The sequence below is a fragment of the Amblyomma mixtum genome, chromosome 2 (genome assembly GCF_055824585.1).
Source record: "Amblyomma mixtum isolate Tamu chromosome 2, ASM5582458v1, whole genome shotgun sequence".
Classification (NCBI taxonomy): Eukaryota; Metazoa; Arthropoda; class Arachnida; order Ixodida; family Ixodidae; genus Amblyomma; species Amblyomma mixtum.
The window spans coordinates 175,870,615-175,893,721 of record NC_143013.1 but is presented as its reverse complement, the minus strand read 5'-3'; the positions used below and the strand labels follow the sequence as shown (position 1 = coordinate 175,893,721).

The 23,107-nt window shown below is 44.6% G+C and overlaps 1 protein-coding gene across 1 annotated transcript in view; it reads right to left on the bottom strand.

Annotated features, from left to right (window-relative positions):
• The window catches only part of LOC149361713 (fatty acid synthase-like), a 120,000-nt gene that overhangs the window by 74,297 nt on the left and 22,596 nt on the right, over window positions 1–23,107 (bottom strand). The window contains exons 7-9 of the mRNA XM_089572777.1: window positions 13,991–14,380; window positions 6,519–6,708; window positions 5,829–6,058 (exon numbers count right to left, since the gene is read on the bottom strand). Of these exons, the coding sequence (XP_089428903.1) occupies window positions 5,829–6,058; window positions 6,519–6,708; window positions 13,991–14,380 (810 nt within the window). The remainder of the gene's footprint in view (window positions 1–5,828; window positions 6,059–6,518; window positions 6,709–13,990; window positions 14,381–23,107) is intronic.

Here is a 23,107-nt window from a genome sequence, read left to right as displayed (position 1 = left end):
TGCTTCATCGGCTTTGGCTAGGTGTGTGTTTAAGTACCGAGTGGCGCGTTTCTGAACGAACAGCGTTGAGGCATTCAACTCGACCTACTTCATTGGATGGAACTGCCACTGGCCGAAAACTACTGGCCGAGTCTTTCTACTATTGTTCGCTAAGTCAGTGTGGCATGAATTTTAGCGCCACCACGGTGGCTCAGGGCTTATGGCACTCGGCTGCTGACCTAAAAGACGCTGGTTCGACCCCGGGCGGAGCGCTCGAATTTCTATGGAGGTGAAATTCTACAGGCACGTGTACCATGCTATGTCAGATCACGTTACAGAGCCCCAGGTAGTTGAAATTTCCGGAGCCCTTCACTACGGCTCTCATAATTGCCTGAGTCGCTTTGGGACGTTAAACCACCATAAACCCTGACTTACAGCGCCCGGCTGCAGAGGAAAACGTAGGATCGTGCAGTGTGCATGTGCGTGTGAAGGAACGGTACCTTGGATGGAAAGCAACGCCAGCCTATCGGAACAAAATGGCGTGTTGCCCAATTCACGTAGGCACTGCGTTGCATTTTCCATATGTTATTGCACGTTTCCTACAGAGAAACGATCTGAGGCGAGACCCTCCATGGGCCCACTTTCGCATAAAATCGGCATATTACTGGTTCCTGTAAGAATATGAACCACAAACTGTGGCTGGGCTTGGACAAAGCAGAAACAGTATCGGCAAAAATGACGCACTCTCTGCCAGTCCAGACTTCTGCCGACTCGAAAGCGCAAATTCTTTGCGACGGTCGATATTCGTGGCAACAATAAATCGGAATTCTTGAATATTTCGACGGTAACAAGATGCCAATTTTGTCTTGCGGTTTCTCTAATTCCATCGATGCGCAGCGAAAGCAGTTTTCAGTCAAGGGAGAAATTCGGAAGGAGGCTATTGTTTGATGCTCGATAAATTTTCGTCTTACGAGGCAAAAATGACGTTTCCGTCTGCTTGAAAGTGCATTGTGTTGCCCGAATGATAATTTCGATCTGAAAACCAACCCTTATGGCATCTAGCAACTTATGGCATCTAGCAACTGATCTAGCAATCATTATGGCATCTAGCAACTGAAGAAGAGAGAGGGTAAAAGTAAACTCCGCGTGAAGCCAGGTTCATGAAACTGAGCTCCACTGAGCTGAGTCACAAGCAAGACGATCTCTCTTGCCTTTTCTGATATCAGCGCATGAGGTATGGAGCTACCATTTATGGGCAACGGGAAGCAGCGCTATGTTCAGCTACGACGAAACTAGTTATTGACAAATTAAGATTAACACACATGAAACAAATATCGCTTCCATGGATGCAACTATTTTGAAGCCCTACTAGCGGTTAAATCATTATTACGCCCCTCTATAAACGTGTGAGAGCTCGGTAAAAGCTTACACTGCCAATTTAACGTGCGCAGTCACACGACCTACTCACAAGCAGCTCGATCGCAACATCGGGAAGGAGATGTTTCGATACGTGACGTGGAGTAATGCAACTAACACGTAGTCGCAATTGAATGTAGTGGCACTACTGCTTGCCATTGAAGAAGCCTTCACTGATTTAGGGATAGTGTGGAACACAGTCTATGATTAGCGTATATTTAAGAACATCCTTACGTAAGGACTAGATCTCATGTAAGTCCACTGCCGTGCGGGCAGAATCACGGGACGGTCTGTGAGAACCACTCATGCGGGCTGTAATGACTTCGGAATGTTCTAGAAGGAAGCTAAAGATGCTGCGTCTAACTGCATACTGTATAAATGGAAGTCTCAGGAAACGCCATCTTCCGACAATAGACTATGCTTTATGTCATACCAGAGTAAAATTACTGTATATGCTTCCACAGGAGAGCAAATTTCCTCGCATATCCGCCTTCTTATCCTCTAAAAATTTAAGTGATGAGAAAAAACTGCCGTTTCCGACTGCAGAGGCAATGCTTGAGTTATTAGAACGATTGTTCGCTGAATTCGTCTTTTTCTGGCTGTCAAACTAGTTTATATCTTCAGTGAGACACCTCTCTAATTCTGCACCGACTGCACCAAGACCGACTGACCAAGGAATGACTAGTGTATATTTAAGCACATCCCTTTTGCTTGGTTCTCCTGCAAGTACATTCCAATGTGGTGGAATAGAGGAATGAATTCTGGGAACAACTGACTCGGGAAGTCATGACTTGAATGTTTTCAGAAGAACCTACAGGACCTTTAGCTGACCGTTGTCGATGTTAACAGAAGTCCAAGCAAGCATTATGCTCGGCCCGAAGGCTCTGCTCTCTGTTATACTAGAGTAAAGTTTTTGTACGGAAAGGTGTCAGGCAGGGAGACACGATCTCGCCAATGCTCTTCACTGCCTGCTTACAGGAGGTATTCCGGGGACTGGAATGGGAACAGTTGGGGATAAGGCTTAATGGAGAATACCTGAGCAATTTGCGATTCGCTGATGACATTGCCTTGCTAAGCCACTCAGGACAAGAACTGGAAAGCATGATCAATCAGTTAGATAGGCAGAGCAGAACGGTGGGGCTAAGAATTAACATGCACAAAAACAAAGTAATGTTCAACAGACTAGCAAGGGAACAGCAGTTCGCAATTGGTAGCGAGGTGCTGGAAGTAGTAAGAGAATATGTCTACTTAGGGCAGGTAGTGACCGCAGATCCGGACCATGAGAGGGAAATAACTAGAAGAATAAGAATGGGGTAGAGCGCATATGCCAGGTTCTCTCAGATGATGAATGGTAGCTTGCCAATATCCCTGAAGAGAAAAGTATACAACCGCTACCGGTACTCACCTATGAGGCAGAAACGTGGAGGCTAACAAAGAGGGTTCAGCTTAAGTTAAGAACAACGCAGCGAGCTATGGAAAGAAAAATGATAGGTGTGACGTTAAGAGATCGGAAGAGGGCGGAGTGGGTGAGGGAACAAACGCGGGTTAATGGCATCTTAGCTGAAATCAAGAGGAAGAACTGGGCTTGGGCAGGGCATGTAATGCGAAGGCAAGATGACCGCTGGTCTTTAAGGGTAACGGAGTGGATTCCAAAAGAAAGCAAATGTAGCAGGGGACGGCAGAAAGTTAGGTGGGCGGATGAGATTAAGAAGTTTGCGGGGATACAGTGGCGGCAACTGACAAAGGACAGGGTTAATTGGAGAGACATGGGAGAGGCCTTTGCCCTGCAGTGGGTGTAGTCAGGCTGATGATGATGATGATGACAGTTATTATATATGCTACTTACGGAGAGCGGCGTTTCTCGCATGTCCGCCTTATTGTTATACAAAAATATAAATGATGAGCAGAAGCCTTCGTTTTTTATTGGAGAAGCCATGCTTGGTGCAGCACTTACAGCGCTTGTTCGCTTGATCCGAGTTTTTCTGGCAGTAAAACTCGTTTTTGTTTTGAGAGAAATACTGTCGAATATAGTCAGACACCTCAATAAGTCTTCACCAACTACACCAACGCCTATATTAGCGAGTTATTAAAAAAAATACTTGTCCTCTTGACGGCTGTTACGTTTGCTGTAAGCGCCACTGGACACTGAAACAAACCGTTCCAACAGTGAGACAAGTCTTGCCATCTTAATATCCCGGCCGCGGCGGTTGAATTTCTTTGGAGGAGAAATTCTAGAGGCCCGTGTACTGTGCGATGTCAGTGCACGTTAAAGAACCCCAGGTGGTCGAAATTTCCGGAGCCCTCCACTGCGCTGTCTCTCATAGCCTGAGTCGCTTTGGAACGTTGAACCCCATAAACCAAACCTAAATGTCTTAGGCTAACAAGAAACTTTTCAATGCAGACGTGCATTGGCAGAAAAGTAAAGCCACAAAATGTCGAGAACAATATGTGGAGTGAGTTTCGGGAGATGTAAAGGGCTAAATGACGCCGAGTTGCCGCTTTGTCTGCAATGCATGGATGCTTCGGAGCTATGAGACCACGTTTGGACACTAGAGGGGCTAGCGACGCGAGGTAAGCAAACGCGAAAATACGGCAAACACAGGGGCCTGTAAAGTAGTGGCATCAGAGGAAGAGCCACTGACATAGGCACTTATTTTGGGTTCCGGATCTTCGACAGCGTTGCCCTTATACATGCGACTGACGAATCCCGAGTGTAAAGCATTAGCTGGTGAGAAGGTGACAGCACTGGGGAGAACTGCAACAAAATTATCTCAAGAAATGTATTCTATACCTGCCTACAGAGCACGAGTGAATACTTCTCATACCAAACGAAGTTGGTGATGTCACACGCACCATAAACTAAACAGTTTACCAATAGCTTTGCAACGTGGTCATCGTTGAGAAAATGCCTGCAGGCGAAGAGGAGCGAATGCGTTTGTGTTTATTAAAAAGGTCGGATTTCATCAGGCTTCGACGAACGCTGCGACGGCTGTGTCGCTTGAAAAGCTGGAGTTAGCTCTCCACCTGAAAGCTAGTAGCATTATCTTGTTGAAGATTCCGATCTGCACGCAAACACAAGTAAAAAGACGTGCTGACTGTGCGTTACTTTGATCTATTTTGATCGTTTCATGAACTGTAAGAAAAAGGCAGCTTTCGTTGCGCTCCTACCGGCTTCTGTTTTTTTTTTTTTTTTTCAAAAACGTTTTTTCAATGAACTGCGGAGATGGGCCGAAAACAATTCCGTGCAATTCCTTCTAGGCTTCGAGTAACCAACTGCAGCAGGGGATGTGTGCTGCGTCCGAATTTGTTCCCATGAATCCACGCCTATCGCTTTTTGAAAACAAACAATTTTTCTGCTTGTTTCACTCTTATATTTGCCAATATAAGGGTTTTATAATGCCGTATGGGGCAAGGAACGGAAGCAGCCCGTTCTCCCTTTTCTCTAACATTTAGTCATCTTTCTTGTAGTCATATGACTATCAAATCGAATAAATAAAGCCTCTGCGTAAAAGCAGACACAAATGGGAGAAAACCAAAAACACTTACGACAGCAGCGTTTGTCCGTGTCGTAGGTGGTTCTTCCTTTGTGCTCGTCATTTTTTACGCTGCAGTTATGCGGAATGAAGCTACAGTGGCGGTCAATTTTTTTTAACATCAACACCTCCACCTTTTCCCCTCAATGCAGCATTTAACCCCGGACTAGCCGCTATTTAAATAGTCTGTAGAGCTTTTGCTGTCACTGTAGCCACAAACTCTACGCCAGAAATTTAAGCCACAGACAAAAATTCCCGAATGGCGTATTTTTTCCGACCTCGAGGGGTCAAAAACGAAATAAGCAAGTGCATCAAAACTCCACGCTCCACAATTTAGCAAGATTTGAACTCGAACGCAAACCAAAAGTATTTCGACATCTGACAGTCATACGACACATTTCACGGAAATTTAATACTTACCCTGCTACAATCTATGCAGAATGCCTGAAAAATTTTTTGGTCTGAAAGTAAGCCTGGAACAAGTATAAGCGAGCACAGCCGGACGCGGTGGCGGGTGGTTTCCTAAACTATGCTCTGGCCAAACACACCGCAACAAAATCCGCGTTGGTATAAGAGCCCCCTCCCAGTGAGAATAGGAAACCTGATGTGCGATAGGAAGTCATGATGAAATTCACCGCTTTTCTTTCTACCTTTTCTAGACTTTTTTCTAATTACAGGATACCAGAGTACAGAAGCATATTCGAACACTGGTGGATATGACTGCTCTTTGGATAATGCTGCTTGCCGCCTCTACAGCGCTGAAGGACTTCGCTATCTGAATTTTAATTTACCACAGGCCAAGACCTTTTTTTTCCTAGATATAGCGGTCGTGGAAGGATTGCAGTGAGCGATATTGCCACAACGCTATGCTACGAAATCAAGACTGCCGTGAGAATTTACCTTCTTCAGGTGCTCCAGCAGTGGAGGACCGACGCTCTCGACGTACTTGCTGTGGAAGGCCACGTTCCCGCTCTTCACCTCACGCGCGAACACGTTGTCCGCCCTGAGCTCCTGGACCAGCCTGGCTACCGCGTCCGGTGGACCGGACACAGTCACTGAGTCCACGGCGTTATGGCAAGCAGGCACCACTCCGTCACGACAACGCTTGCTCGCTTCCTCCCACGTTAGGCCTTGCAAAATGCGAGGAAGGAGTGGAATATTCAGATCAAAACTTGTCCGTGGCAGACTATTGGAACCAACGCAGAAGTTTTAGGTAGACTGATTACTATTTAATTATATTAAAGGTACTCATTCGGGAGTTGCCGAGGACCGAAGTTAGTGAAGAAAGAAAATGACGTAAACGTTAAAAAACACACACCTCGACATAAATTTCACGCGCATTACGGCTGATTGTGCACATTTTTTATCCAATTTCCGGAAACACTCGGCTACAAAACGTGGATAGTTTAGGCCAATCTGCTGGCACAAAAAATCTCCTGGCCTAACTTCTGTCCTGACAGGCATGAAGTCCTGAGTCGTGTCCGTTAGTACACCGTGCTGCTTCAGATACGGTTGATTCCCGGAGCCTTGAGATGAAAATCAGCTGACAGTGTTCTACGCCACAAGGAGCGGAATGACTGCTGTGCTTACCTATGGCAGCCATGGCTCCCTTGGGAAGGTTAGCCAGGTCGGTGCACCGTCCTCGCCAGAAGGAACACAGTACGGCCTGCTCAGCCGTGAAGCACCCATCGGCATAAGCGCAGGCGATTTCGCCCAGCGAGTGACCCAGCATGCCATCTGGCTGAACGCCCAATGCAAAGAGCACATCTACAAGTGCAACCTGTTGGAGAGGATGATATGTGTTCATGAGGACCTGTCCTGGATCACTAAAGTATAGTGCTCTACATAATGATACATGCAATGAGTGGTTAACGTCTGAATATGTGAGTATCAAACAAAGCATTAACCATTTTTGTACGGCAGCATAATTTTTTACGTACAGCAGTCTGAATTGGTGTCGAGGGTAGGTGTGCGGATGAAGGTTTTAGCAGAAAAACATGTCAGGAGGGCTCAAAGATGCTAGACTGTAACAGCGTGAAAGACAGAGACCAAAGACAAGGCAAGACAAACACAGCGCCTGGTTAGTCTTGCCTCTTTCTTGTTCTCCGTCTTTTGCGCTTTTATAGTATGACAAATTCAAAACAACTTGCGCAGCTTTTTGACCTCATAGGTGGCGGTAGACTCATTCTTTCGTTAGGTTTGGGCCATGTCTGTTGCCTACCGCGCGTGCTGACGCCTTCGCTGGCTTATATTCATCAAGGTGGGGAGTGCGCATGATAGCCCCGGCTGCTTTCCTGTCTTGTGGAGCCAGGTCGCCAGCTGCTACTTTTCCATGGAGCGCGCTTGGCGAACGCTGCTGCGTTTGCTGCTTCACGCTCCGTAGCGCTCCCCGCTTCTACGGCCCTGGCGAAGCGTTACGCCGCCAGCGTCACCTTGTCACCATTGTGAGAAGACACTCTGGAGCGCTACTGGCGCTAAGTATTTGGAATCTCAGAATAAACTATTGAAGAATAAGACAATGGCGCAGATGATGATAGCTATAATTATTGGCTTTACAATGTGCGCCAGTATTGTGCCGGGCAGCGACTTAGCTTTAACGCAGCAACTGCAAGCGCACTCGAAATGGCTCAATCTGTTGCACGGATGCCGGTATACTCGTATGCAAGGGCTGAATACCAATTGCGACCCAGCACGGCGCCTTATGGTGATGGTCGCTTGGTCGGAAGCTAAGAGACACGAAGCTGGGCAGCTTGAACTGTTTTTGGTGCGAATCGCGCACCGGGCGTAGTGAAGAGAAAACAATCGACTGCGTAGGTAGTGTACGCGCCATTAGGCGAAATTGGTAGCGTCTGTCTCTGTGCGGCCGCCGAGTGAAGCCCCTAACGCGCACCGACGAGAGCCCAGAGCGAAAATCTTCTTTGCGGAAGACGAGACTCAGGCGCAGCGACGTGCCCAAGCGAGTGTCTTACAGAGGATCAGGTCAGCGAGCACAAGTCACCGTCTGATGTAAAGCGGCACGCCAAGTAAGGCGGAATGTGTGTCATGCAACAAATGTAGAAACACAAAAAAAATCGTTTGCGGGCCATAAATGCCAGCCAAAGCAAAGCTGAAATAAATTGAGTAGCGTTGAGGCAATCTGATACTGCAAAAGAGAAACAATTCAAACTGAAAAGCATGTAGTAGCAAAACATGAACTGGAGAATAATCACCTTAAAAGTGCGCTCTGCTGAGGCAGTTCATGGCATGAGGCCATCTTAGCGGCTATCAATTTGGTTACACTAAATTTTTTTTTCGACAGAAAATTTGGGGCAGTTTGAATTTATTTTCTGCGTCGGAATCACCGCAGGTTTACGGACGACAGTAACCTTAGGTTGCCGACAATGGGACCTAATCGCAATTAGAAGAGAACGGACGAAATGCAGACGCTCTAATCAGGAGTTGTGAAAATTCCTACATTGTCTCGACGAACGAAATTGATGCCCCTGTGAACCCGAGAGCTTTCGTAAAAGCTAGGTTCATCTAAGCGTAATTAAATACGTTTTTACATTGTTTCGTTGTGAGATGCTTTAAGAAGTTCTCAGAAAATGTTGGGGTATTTTGGGCTGATAATGTCTGTATTGGTTAGGCAATCCTCCAAGTGACCGTGATTGCCATGCGCACTGGAGAGTGTTGTATTTTTTCTTCGCCTTTACTCTCTACCAAGTCCTTAACCTCAATGATGTGGACCAGCGAAATCTACCATGCCGCGTGCATAGCAACCTCCGTAAGGTCTTGTTCACTGCGCCGCGCACGCTTTACTCTGTTTTAGATTTTCTGTCTCGGCCAGAGCAGCAAGTATCTGGAACACCCCAGCGCAGGCAAGGCAGAGGGGGACACCGGACACGTGCATTCTTTAGTGACACGAACTGCCAGGCGTTGCTGTGTGCAAGCCAGGGACGGGCGGTTTTTGAATGGCGCTCGATACGGTCAAAATTTTTCATGCGCAGCGACGAAGGTAGTCGCGTTTTTGAAACCCTAAAATTGGGACTCTAGCGAGAGATTTCTGGCAACAACTCGAGGCAAAATGGAATAGCTAAAAAGGTAATTATTGAAAATGACCTACATGTTTTACAAGCTATCATGATTCGCCTGTTTTGTTATGTTCGCCGACGTTTCTATGAAATAGTATACCCGATCAACTATATTCACACCTGTTTAAAAGCCTAATTTATGACATTAGTGTATGGCGCTGAAGTTAAAATCTGATGATTTTTATGTACTGAATGATATTGCTAAGGTGTTGCTCATAACATGAAAATAAGGACATATCAGTGCATACCAAAACACTGTTAATGATTTTGTAATCTTCCACATATTTTTCTCCCATGGTGCGGGTCTACGGCCAATAAATTGCCCTGGAAGGTGTACTCCATCAGCGCTTCCATTCTTCGAATATATACTGGTAACATGTGCTGTGTAATTTTTTAGCCAGATTTAAATGATTTATAAGTTTCGGTACCCTGCCATGAAATGTACTTTGCTCTTTTCCTAAATTATGTCGTGGTGTCATTCGTAAATTACAGGTTCATAAGGAGTCTTCCATCGAGCCCTTATATCACACTACCCGATGCAATCCTCTTATTACAAGCTGAGAAAATGACTTCTTGGCTAGAATCATTTCTGGTTGCCGTTGCACAGTTGCCTGTTGGTACCTATATGAGATATTCCAACTATGGCTCAGTCCGTTGATAGGTAGCTTTGGATACCGCCAGCCTTGTGTCTCTGAGAACCACGTTGCAGGAGCGAAAAATTCAATGGCCGACTGCCCAAATCGTCTGCTGCTCCAGGTATTTCAAGAACTCGCGAACAGACATATCGACTTTCACCAGAGTCCGTTTCTGTTGACTTGATTGGATTTATTGCTTGACTGCATTGCTGACATCTACTATTAGATTCGCTTTCTCGCCGCCAAAAGGCTGCTCTGCTCAGCTAAAGCGCCCATTGACTACTTATCGCTGCCAGTTCCGCGCCTACCGCGAGAGCAAGACGTCCCAGGCGATCATAGGGACGAATGTGAGCTAAAAAATTCGGGGGGGGGGGGGGGGGGGGGCACTTTGGCAATCTAAAGTGCTCGAGGCGAAAGCTTTTCCACGCAACATCCGACTGCTGCAAGGCGTCTGGCGAGAGAGCAGTGCGCGCGACAGTGGCGCCACCTTAGCGCATGCGCAGTAAGCCACCAACGAGAGGCCGTAGGTACACACGAGGCGGCTATGGAACTACTTGGGTTGTCTAGTCGTGACTAATTAGTCATGACAAATTAATAACTAGTCATGTTTGGTTAATGACAAACCAGTCATGACTAATTAGTTTATGGCTGGATAATGACTAGTTAGTCATGACTGGTTAATAACTATTTAGTCAGGACTTGTTACTAGTAGCGACTAGTTTTGACTTTCACTTGAGTTGTAACGGACGGACAGTAAGAGCCTTGGCCGCTAATGTAAGCCCTTAAATGCTTTCGCGGTGTAATGAAGTAGTAAAATTGAACATTGTGTACTGCAGATAATACTAGAATCTGATGCTTGCGTTAACAGTTTGTCACAGATTCTTTTTAAAATCCAAAGTTTTCTAGTTCGTTTTTTCCTCATGCATGAACCCCGACGTGCCCAGACAGGGGGTGCCAGGTTGCGGTTTGTGGGGTTTAACATCCCAAAGTGACTGCACGGACGCCATAGTGAAGGGCTCCGAAAATTTCGACAATCTGGGGCTCTTTAACATGCACTGACATCTCACAGTACAATGGTCTCTAGAACTTCGTCACCATGGAAATTCCACCGCTGCGGCCGGGATCGAACCCGTCTTTCGGGTCAGCAGCCGAGCGCCATAGCCACTGAGCCACCGCGGCGGCTAGGTTCCAGGTTGCATTGTAGCGCTTCCTGCTGGAATGATCTTGGTGGCATGTGCAGTACTTGTATGTTATGAGCAATTTTACTAGCGCAGTGGCTGCCAGAGAGGAAAGGGGTTTTGACAGGTGTTTATATAAGGCTACCAATTTGTGTGTATTATTTACTGCCGATTTAAGAGAAACTACTTTGGTTTGTAACCAAGGGAGACATGTAATCAGGGGTTTATGTCTTGAACAACTCTATGTTCAATGCAGGGGATTTTAATATACTACTGGCTTAAATGCAAGCATTATGACAATTTTATTTTTATTTTTCAGATAAGATAAGATAAGAATTTATTGGGTACATATTGTGCGTCCTTATAAGCATACTGTGCGTCCTGATATAGGCGGTTGGAGGATGGCGTGCAATGTGATAGTTTTAGGCACACCGCAAAGAGGCAGTCCACGAAAAAGAAACTCCCTCAAGGAAATAACAGCATAACAAGATCGATATACATATGCGTCATTTTCAAAACACAGGGTGTAATAATGCAATATGTGCACAGTACGAAAATAACTGAAGGGGACATATAGGTAGGGCGTTAAGGTAGGGCGTTAGGGATATGATGAGAAGGGTTAATAGGTTCATGGGTGGCTGGTTAATCTCTAATTTACGCTCATAGGTCGCTGCTAATCTTCATACCTCTGCTGGAACAGCAGTTAAGCGATACGCCACTGCCATACGATAGCAGGTGCTGCGGCCATAGCTGGGTGGCATGGGACCCAAATTTGTTTTACTAGCAACCGTCCTTGTTATGCTTTTATTTCCTCGTGGGAGTTTCTTTTTCGTAGACTGCGTTTCTTGTGGTCTGTCTAAAACTGTCGCATTGCACCCGATCCTGCAACAGCCTTTATAAGGACGAACAGTATGCTTAAAAACAAAAATAAAAATAAAATTGTCATAAGGCTTGTATTAAAGACTGCGGTATATTAATATCAGCGGCTCTGAACGTAGAGTTGTTTAAGACAAAAACTTCTGATTACATGTCTTCCAGTGGTTAAAAAACAAAGTGGTTTTTCAAATCGGCAGTTAATATGACACAAATTGGTTGCTTTACATTGGTTCCCTTAGGTAGGGCGTTAAGGATATGATGAGTTGGGTTAATAGGTTCATGGATGACTGTTCGTTCTCTAATTTACGCTCATAGATTGCTGTGAGTCTTCTTACCTCTACTAGAGCAGCGGTTAAGCGATACGCCACTGCCCTACGATAGCAGGTGCTGCTGCCATCGCGGGGTCGCGTGGGGCCGAAGTTTTCTTTACTGCCAACTTTCCGCGACTAATCATTAAATAACTATCACCTGATATGACACGCTGTTTGTGTAGACTGGCGGGCTGGTTTGGACGACGTCACAAGGCCACTTCACCGAGGTGGCCCAGCTTGGTTGCTTCTCTGTGTTTTTTTTTTTTTTGCGGATTTATCCCTCTCGGCAAATCACGCGGACGCCGCCGACGACGATGGCGGCTTTGCTGCGACACGGCACCCTTAACTTTGCCGCCTTAAGATAAGATTTCGTAGCAAATGGTACATGCAGTGTTAGTGCATATTGGTTCAAATAAACAGTTATGGTAGGTTAGAAAGAGAGTTGTTCAGAAAATCAGAATGAACAACATTCTCCAGTAACTTATGCTATGCCCTCATCACTTGCGGAAAATTGGTTAAAGAATGGTGTCAGCACAAAATTTATACTCTACGAAGTGCTGCGAATGTTTTGTTCTGGTACTTTGTTAAGGTGAAGGGACTAAGTAAAGCGCGAGATCAAGTTTTGTACTTGATTTGTGGGAAGGAAGACGAACTTTGGCCTTAGTTTCGGACGCGGTTGCTAATAGTCGCGAAACTTGCTTCGGTGAAAAATTTAGTTATAGAGTCGGTACGACGATATCTGCGAAAAGAAACCTGAGTGCTTTCCGCTTTACACTGTGCAAATTATTTGTGCACACTCAAGTACAGAGTCGACATAAGAACAATGTGCTAGTAACTTGATTCAGGAGAGGCAGACAATATCCTTTGTTTGCGAGAAACAGCACCGGAAGTGCTTTTGGCTACCTAAATTGCTCATGTTCAACCCTTTTGAAATCGGAAAAGATTTCACCATAATACCACCGCTACTACAAAACTACCTTTCGCGCAGAACAAGATAGCCAGGTGAACATATACTATTAGATATGCGCGAGGACAGTCGCGTTTAAGTGATGGTTGCCTGGACAGTATTAAAGAACAAACGCTTCTAGCTCTCTTAGTTTATTTACCATATTCCTAGCGTTTAGGTTTGCTACAAATAATTTTCTGGGTCGTACCACTCACGGTAGGTGTTGAGAGCGGGCGTGTTTTTACCTTCTGTAGCATCCTAAGAGTACAGCTGACCGTTAGTTTTAGCCCTATCGTACACGAGTGACAATAACATTTGTTTAAGTCTGGCTTACAGCCATCCCACATTTTCTTTCTTATCTTACGAATTCACTGGGGGACGTTATTGCTTTTTGAAAAAGCTGAAGCTTCTAATAATAACTCAAAATCTTCGCTTTATTATGGTAATCGTGGACAGTGAAGATGACAAGAGGCATTTGATTTTTCCTTCCTCCTCTCAAAGAGCCGTATTCTTTCAATATCTGAGATGTTCAAGCTATGTTTGCCATGAACAATGCCAGCAGCTAGTGCTGTTTCTATCGTTTATGTTGTGTCATCTTTGTGGTCAGTTATAACTATATTCCACAGCCTGCTTCTATTATCCAGATCGTCATCCTTACCCTCCAGGTAAGATAGGCAGTTTCGATGGCCTACAGTTTTATCCTCAGCATCTTTAGCTCCACCTCGAGCTGCGCTAACGTGTCCAGTTTATTATGGATGACGTCCGATGATTCGCATGTGCACTTATTTTCGCTCTGAATAGTCTTTACGTCACCAGCCATACTTCCAAATTCAGCCTGGACCGCCTGCATGTTAGGGACGGGATTGTTTTCTACATCTCCAGCTGGCAGCAAGAAACGTGTTCTCTGCTTATTGGGCACCTTAATACTGGTGCTTGCAGGAAGCGACTCTTTAAAAAAAAACTCTAAAGCTGAGTTTAGAGGAAAACAGCCATCTATGTCATTCACTGAGTTTTTGTTAGGAGTAGAGCTATTTCCACTGGCTTACCTGAATAGACGTGATGGATGCGAGGACCGACGCCATCGTCTCGTTGTTAGCTGTCTCGTTTGTAACTGCATCCATTAGGTCTATTCCGTACTGCATCAGCAAATCGTGCGACCGGTGAAGAGAGCGGGCGAACACATCAAAGTGCATCATCTGACGGGCCATGCCGTTCCACTGGCAACCCATGCCACTGAAGACGAACCACAGGGGTCGCTTCTCTGTTGGGACATCCTCGGCTGCTCCCTTGACAGCCTCCTTCCCGGCACCGTCTACTGGCACAAGCACGAAACTGCGGAACGGGAATTGTTTCACGCTCGGCTGGCCCACGATGTTTAGCAGAGCGTAAGCAGAGTCGGGGTAGGGTCCTTCGGCAACTAGTCGGTCCATGGTGTGCTGTATTTGGGCAGAATGAATTTGAAGATTTTATAAAATCTGCTCTGCGATCACGTTGAATATTCTGTAGCAAGGCAATGGCGCGGACCACGTAATAAAATTTGTCGGGCCGGATTTTCACAGTTCCTAGACGTCCTACGATAAAATATAAACAGGTAAAATTTAAACCTTCAGGTCGGCATCATATGAACAACTTGCTAATGCCAGATACTATCAACAGTAGCAGTAAATAAACCACGGAAGTTGATCTAAAATTTTATATATTGAAAATTTTCACAGCTGCGCCTGTTTGATCTGCCCTTGAGTGACATGCATGCTAGACCGAGCTTGCAGTATTTTCCTTTGATGTTGATAACGGGGTTTCCAAACGTTGAAATGAGTAGCAAAGTCCGTCACGCTTCTAGCTCATTGTAAAACCGTTGTTTTACATTCTTGTTCCCTGCGTAATCGTCCTTTCTTCTTGAAAACTATTAGGATAAATTCTCGACAGCGGTCCCTCTAATTGTTTCGGCATAACGTGGTGCATGACAAGAGTGTAAGGCTGTACTTGTATTTCAAATAATGTGCCTACTAGAACATTATTTGCAGCGTAAACCATAGAGCCGTCGTATTTGGGTGGTTAGCGTTAGACCACATTACTATGGCGCGGCATATATGTTCGTCTAGAAGCATCGGCACACAGCTCCACAGATCGATACAAAGTAATTGGGATGCAAAGACGTCAAATTAGAGTGTTTTGTTGCTTGATTCGGCAAAGACGGTATTGAAGAACTGAAAGTAGAGTCATGTTCCAATTTAAGCCGCCAGAAAAAACGTGATTGGAGAAGTATAATGTGAAAAATGGAGTTCTTGTGGCCCGGAAAAGCTGTGACTTTTCGTAACCTACTTACAAATTGGTTGTTTTAACTTCGAAAGGTACTGGACTATATTTTAAGAGAAGCAACAAGATACCACAGCGGCTGGCGTGTGGCGGATATCACCTAGAAGTGGAATTCTTTAGGAAAATTCAGTCGTTTATGTGTACGATTAGTTATACGAAGGAACACAACTATTGCCATTCAAGCGCCAAGAAAGCAAGGTTTACGGGCGCTATCGATGAACTCTCCCAAGTACCCGATAAATTTCTTTGTTTCATATGTGAAACCGTTTTTGACTTGCGATGCGAGGCTGTCCAGAGTTATAGTGGCGCATAAGTTCCGATAGTAATTGAACGAAATTGAAAACTAGTTTTTGAGGAAAGGAAATGGAGCGTTAATTGTCTGACATCTCAGTGGATACCTGAATCACTTCGTAAGGGAAAGGAGGAAAGTACGAGTTAAAAGTGAAAGAGACAATGAGGTGCCCGAGTGGAAGTCTCTGGAATATTTTCGATCACCTGTGGATCTTTACTGTGCACTGACATCGCACAGCACATTGGCGCCTCTACGTTTTCTACTCCATCGAAACCAGGAACAAGTGTAGACACAAGACACAGGAAAGGCGAGGTTAGGGAGGGCGCTACTCCTGTCCTCGCCTTTGGTGCGTGTTTTCTCAGCGGCACGTACTTCGTTCAAATAGTATGTGGGACCAACTAGCCCCTCCGTACACTTTATTAACGGTTATCTTACTTTCCAAAACCGTCTTATATGAAGCATCAAACACTTCTCCCCAGTCGTTCAGATTAATGTCACATTCTACATGAGAGTACAGCGTATATAATGCGCTTTCATGGTACGATACACCTAAACTAGGCAAATGGAAGCTAGGGTGCCTGAAGGCTTGATGAAGGAGCAGCATATTAGGAGCCATATGAACTACAGAATACATAGAAAGCTGAGGGTAAACAGAAGTTGTTTAAAAAACCAAGTGTCTAGACCCCTTAGAGTCTTTCCGCAGCCTAGGGCAGCCCAGCGAACGAGAGGCTTATGGACCTCCTTCTCTTTCTGCAGCTTGGTATTTACCTTTTTGGCACATCAAAAAACCTTCATGCTTTCGACTCTAACAGACTACGTCAAGAACATTTACCTGGCTCTGGTTCCCTCTTGAAACTAATCCTACAGAGATGCCCAGACGTTTACGGATCCCTTAAGGTGCAGTAATCAGAACAGCTCTATCATAGCCTGAATCGCCAGTACGCAATCCGGTGTACTGATCGCCAAGACAGTGCTGAACCTAGCACACACGAGGAGCACAAAATTTCGGTTAAACCTGTACCTGTCAAACTTGCATGAATTGCGTTTCATCGTCTGATGTAATTACATATCAAAAGAATGCAGGCGCTATAACGTATTCCACATCCTTTCAATAAACAGGCTCTCTTTTTACCTTCTTCCACTTTCGCTTGCATCTCTTCTCGCAAAGAGCGCTCATGATGCTTGAAGACAGTGGTACATTTTCTATGCCTTTCCTTTCTTGTAAACATCATCTGACGCACTTTTATTGCGGTCTGAGCAAATAGCCTAGACCTCTTGAAGGATATGCAAAAACAATTCCAACTGGCGTAATAACTGATACTTTAAAAATTTCACAATAAAAGAGCCTCCTTACAAGGTTTTCAAAAGTAGAAGAAATTGATTGAGTCCAAATGAGACTACCAAATGCAAAAGGCAAAACCTACGCTTTTGGTGACGCATATAAAAACGAGTTGAAAATATTCATTAGGGTTGGAGACGAACATTTCATTACAAAACAAAAAGGAAGACATAAAAATTAAACTCAAGCTTTGCCAGGAAAGCCAACTTTTACAATACAGTTTTCGCCATAGTTACAGAAGGCACCAAGAGCATTTTGTCGCCTGAGTGTAATGTCTAAAACATAGCAAAGACGTCCTCAAGCTGTTCTAAATTCTAAATCACACTTTTGGAACGTGCCCCACCAGAAGAATGTTCACAAAAAATTGTTGAGCAGAGAGAGACAGAGGGAAAAGGATTTTTTTTATCAATTTTGAAGATGTTTTAATTTTCAAGGATAGGGGTCGGCCAGGACTCCTTCAGACCTGGCGGCTGCCTTGGCTTGATTGATGACTTCTTTTCGCTTATCTAGGCCCGAGCTGAGCATCAGAACCTCCAAATTTTCTTCATTTCTAATGGTCCCTGAATGGTCTGATTTTGTGCATGTCCATATCATGTGAATTATGTGTGGCCGGTCCCTTCCAAAGTTTGCATCTGCAGTCGTATTGCACGGGATGCCATCCATTTGCCTAATATGTGGCTACGTGCCCGTCCGTAACTGCCTCCGAATTCCTTCCTCCTTTTTGCTCAGCTTGCTATCAGCATCCTGGTATAGCTTCCGGTCAATCTTTAGTGCTCAGCTATATCCCTGGATCTTATCAGCCTGTCCTTGTCTGAGTTGTGTCCGCGTCAAGGGGGATGGGAACCAGCTCGGAAAGTGAGACCGCCAGCCAGTTCATTTGCCCCTTAATTCATTGACGAAGAATGGCGCCCGGGGGCCTAAATAACGAGAATGTAGCCCTCGACCTCGTTTTTCTCCTGTATTTTTGCAACTTGCGTAGAGATGTGACCCCAGTTGTAGATTTTAATTGCTCTCTTTTAGTCTCTTATTACGACCTTGGCTTGTTTTGAGGTAGTTGCTAGTGCAATGGGCACTTTCTCTGAAAACCACTACGGAACTATTCCTGACTGTGGTGGTGAAAATATTTATTAGGAAGGGACAGGAAATATGTTTGGATCAGCCCGCAAGGGACCGATCCTTACAAGCACTAGGTGGAGGCCCCTAGGGAACGCAAGGGAAGCGGGCATTACCTATAACTGATTTCACGGAATGAGCCACAAAGATGTAAATACATTATATAAGTACCACTACGTAAGTACAGAATCACCTAGGAATGGTTTGGGAGCGTGTTAATGGAGGTGAAAAATTTCTAGATTGTCGTTTACCATGCGAAAAAAAACATATCTCAATGAAAATAAACACGCGTTCAAATGGTAGACCTCTGAAGCTAAGAACGGCTAAACAGAAACGAATCACGCATAAATAGATTGAGTGGATACGCTCTCTTCCGAAGAAAAAAAAATGAATTAAACGAAGTAATTTAATCAATAGCACAGGTGCAAACAGAAGCAACCTTGTTCCGCCCAGAAAGAACAAAATAATTACAAATAAAAATGCTGTCGCTCTCTGAGAAGAAAAAAAAACCTACCTCTGCTTGGTTTCATGAACTTTATATGTTGTGCCCACAAGAGGCTCCATATTTCGGTAGAGGCTTTAATTTTTTTAACAAAGATGGTTTGGTTTGGTTTATGGGGTTCAACGTCCCAAAGCGACTAAGGCTATGAGAGACGCCGTAGTGAAGGGCTGCGGAAATTTCGACCACCTGGGGTTCTTTAACGTGCACTGACATCGCACAGTACACGGGCCTCTAGAATTTCTCCTCCAAAGATCGAACCCGTGTCTTCTGGGTCAGCAGCCGAGCACCATAACCGCTGAGCCACCGCTGCGGCTTTTTAAAAAGAGAGCTGCGCTGCAGTACCAGGACCTAAACCTGATATTAAATAATGCCGATAGCTACAATTCGTTTCTAGCTATTACTTGTAATTTTTAGAGTATTCGTTTCATACTGAACGCAAATATAAAGTGTAAATGCTTTAAACAATGGTCACACAAATATCCCCAAAGAATTTGTTGATATAGAGCAGCAGTTCCTGATGTCTACACTCAAAACAGTGACTTAAACTATATGACAGCTGTTAGGATTTCATAAAGATAATGCGTTATAGATTGTTAGCTGAAAAATTTTAAGAGATCTTCGGTCAGTGACTGCATAGAATTATAAGACTACGCTATAAGTTAGAACGTGTCAATAATTTCTCAATAAAATGCATGTAATTTCTTCAAATCTAAACAGCGCTAACATTTCAGACGAATATGCAGACAGACATGACCGGACGGGCGCTGTCACGTCTTCACTGAAACACATCAGGTCTTGCCAGTCGTGCTAGCCAGTCTATCTGTGCATTCGTCTCAAATGTTAGCGCTGTTCTAATTTGAAGAAAAGAAATGCATCACCAACTACAAGTTTTCCCACTGAATTTAATCCTAGTGTCAGTAGAAATAATCTCAGCGCCGACAGATATAATGTGCATGCCATGTAATTTAATCTTAGTGCCAAGCAGTTAACCTAAACGCCAGCGTATTTAATCCAAACGCCAACTCAAAAATGCAAGCGCCAACCAATTTATTCCCAGTGTCAACGCAAATAATACGAGCGCCAGCTGTTTTAATCCAGGTGCCAACCAATTTAATCCCAATGCAGAAAACGAATGCGGTAGAAGACTACAAAGCACACAACACGAATGCCAGGAATAAAGCGAAGTTTAGATAATTTTTGAGACCATGCAACGCCTGTGAGTCACATTCTCAATCACTGTTTCGTTTTCTTCGCATACCTTGCAATATCAAAGAGCCACTAGCAGCTGTTAAAACCTCAGTATTTGATGCAACTCGTGCAGCTTGTGACTGTCATGCATTAATTAGTTGGGCAAGCACTGCTGATTATGGGTTGTGTTATGTTCTGAATCTGCATGCTAGTTAAAATTATGGCCTTCATACAATTTTCATACTGCCGGCTGTTTTCATGCAACCGGTGCAAAATGTTTTCGGGAGGCTTTGATAAAGATTGAACACCACTAGCAGAAACAAAAGGTAGCAGTGTAATCCAGAGTTCTTCCAGGTGGGACGAGTCACAGAACTGGAGCAACGTTTGTTCACTCAACGGCTTATTTAGTTTTAGAAGGGAAAGTGAGCAAAGCTACACCGGAGCTTACAGCCTAGGTCAAGAATAGCTACTGGCCTCTGCCTTATAGCGGTGAAGGTTACTAACGATCTAGGCTTATACAAGCACAGAAGGGGCCATCTTTGAAATGCAATTTTATTTTTCGAGCACATTAGGTGGCTCAAAGCGTGACCTCACACTTTTTTCATATCAACTTCACGCAAAGTTGTTGGTATAAAAGAAAAGTTATGGCGGTCGAAAGCAGTGCACTCTACCCGCTGTATTTGTTGCATACAGTATCGAGCAGCGTCGAGCAACAAACTGCGCCGACGCTCCCTTTTAGTCTATCCGGGCGGAGTGATGAGCGCCAAGTCTCTCCGCTCAATGAGGAAAGCTTTCCCCTTAACCACACGGCCGAAGCTCCTTAAACACCATATGTTATAGTTAGTCTCATCAACGTAAAACCTGCACAAGCGGGGTCCTTCACACTGCAGCCACTACGCATATGCTTTGCGGGTGCGTTTCACATCATCTCTGTTGCGGTCGATCGGCCTCTGAGTCAGCAACTTCATAGAGTAGCCATGCGCATCCAGTAGGCGATCAATGCTACTTCTGCTGATGGCGATTCCGGGCAATTCTTCTTCCCTCGTCTGCTTAATTGGCTTTAGCGTGAAAGCAGGGTTGCTGTTCACAATATTTTTTAGAGTCGCTACAACCTCATTTCCGAATTTCTTTGACGTTCTGCCTTTCTTCAACGCCTCTCTATCGGTAGCTGCAATGGATCTCGCTGTCTTTAAATTGATGCCCAGCGTGTCTGCCATTTTTTTCACATCTCCTCCACGCCTTGACACGTTGAGAATTCTGGCCCTGTCATGTTCAAAGATTCTGCTGCTCTTTCTTCTTGGTCCATCTGGGGGTTTGAATAGCGGTCCTCGTTTTCGGTGTCCAATTAGGATGTAAGAGCACGGCTCATCCGCTTCCATGGAAGAAAATAATGCGCGTTAATGTCCATGCGAGATGAATGAAAAGTCGTACACTATCACCTCCTTACAGTATATGAGTACGTACCACCACCGTTCGGCTCTACTCTATTGTGTAAATACAGCCACAATACTCAAAGCCGTCTGCTTTGAAACTTTCTTGTCTTCTGTGTTTTTAAAAATGTTTTTGACGTGCCTGAGAAATAAATCTCACTTCTTTCAAAAGAAAGTTCACTGATTTCTAATAATGAGTGCACATCTCTGCGTCTTCCTTTGTTGTCCTAGCATATTTCGCAAAAGCAGACGACATTCCGGCAGCCAGGAAATGGAGGCGCAAAACTTGCTTTCTGCTTTGGAACTTTCCATCATTGGCTGTGTGCATTTTTTTCTCACTAAACTACGTAGGACTAAATTAAGGAATGGTTTATTAACACTTTCTTTGACTGTTAGACAAAAATATCGTATCTTTTATCGAAGAGAGTGAATTCAATGTTTCATTATAAACAGGTCGTGCATTTCTGCCCTCCTCCGTTCTATAGACATAATAAAGAGCCAGTAAGCCATAGCACTGAACAACTGTGCAGTTTTTTAATGCTGATATTGTGCGCTTTAAACGGCGTTGTAAAACACTTGCGTCAAAAGAATGTGGGTGATAATATTGATGGAAGCTATGCAATATGTGTACACTTCGCTTAGGCATCGCATGGCTTGAAAAATTGTCTCAGCTTTATTTCTGGCATTATCTCAGCTTTATTTCTGGCATTCTTGTGCTGCGCGTCTACCGCATTCGTTTTCCGCATGCGGATTAAATTGGTTGGCACCTGTATTCAAACAGCTGGCACTCGTATTATTTGCGTTGACACTAAGATTAATTTGGTTGGCGCCGGCATTGTTTGAGTTGGCGCTTGGATTAAATACGCTGGCACGTGGATTAAATGTTTTGCCCTCGGATTAAATTACATGGCAGGCAGATTATATCAGTCAGCGGGTAGATTATTTCCACTGGCACTAGGATCAAATTCAGTGGGAAAACCTGTAGTCCCGCAACCTGTTTTACTATGAAATGCATGAATCGAAGATGAACGACAGAGGAGTAAACTGGTGGACTAGTTGGTGACACATTGAAGCTCAAGGTTTAGCGCGGACACAAAGACAGAGAGAAGAGAATACAGCGCAAGCGCTAACTTTGCACTGAACATTTAGTTTTGCCCTTTCAGGTAGACAAAGAAGAAAAACGCGCATGTGCAATTCTTCTCACACAACGGGAGAATGGACTTGCATACAACGTAGCCACTTATGAATAATTAGCACGTACGTGAAGCTTTATTAGACATCCTTCCCGGAAGCACTAAAATACAACAAAAATCAAGATATTAATGATAAGGAAGTGCGCACAAAGCTAAAGGCACAATGTACTGTGCCTAAAAAGAGGTTCGATTTCCTTCGATTACTGTACAAACTCAAAGTATAAACATGAACTGTTTTTCTGTACATGTGAACAGACGCCACGCAATTCCATGTATCAGAACCGCGCTATTTAATTTCGTCTGCGTCTAAAATTTGTCTTTCTAAGTTTCCCTTCGCCATTCCCAAAACCTTTGTTGCACGGAGGGAAGGGGCAGATTCCTTATTGTGCTTACAGCGCGATTTAGACAGCGCCCAGTTTGCCCTAAATGGGCAGGTCACAACTCTAGGGTATGTTGGAAACCTCTTACAGTTTTGACAGATTACAAGGTGCCTTGAAAAGAACTTCCATCTTAAATATAGATGCGATTCTATTTAGGTTGTGCGAAACCTTGTGCACATATTGTAACAGTCACACTTCCAGCTACCTGTGGCTCACTTCCCAGTCTACAAGCTTCCACACACAGCTTATTTAGCAGCGACTCAGCCACGGCCCTGAAAACAGCTAAAGAAAACCCTGATTTGTGTCAGCAGGATTTTTCCAGCGCAGGATGAAGACAAGACGCTGCCTGCCGCCATGGTGGCTCAGTAGTTACTGCGCTCGGCTTCTAACTCGAAAGAGGCGGTTTTGAT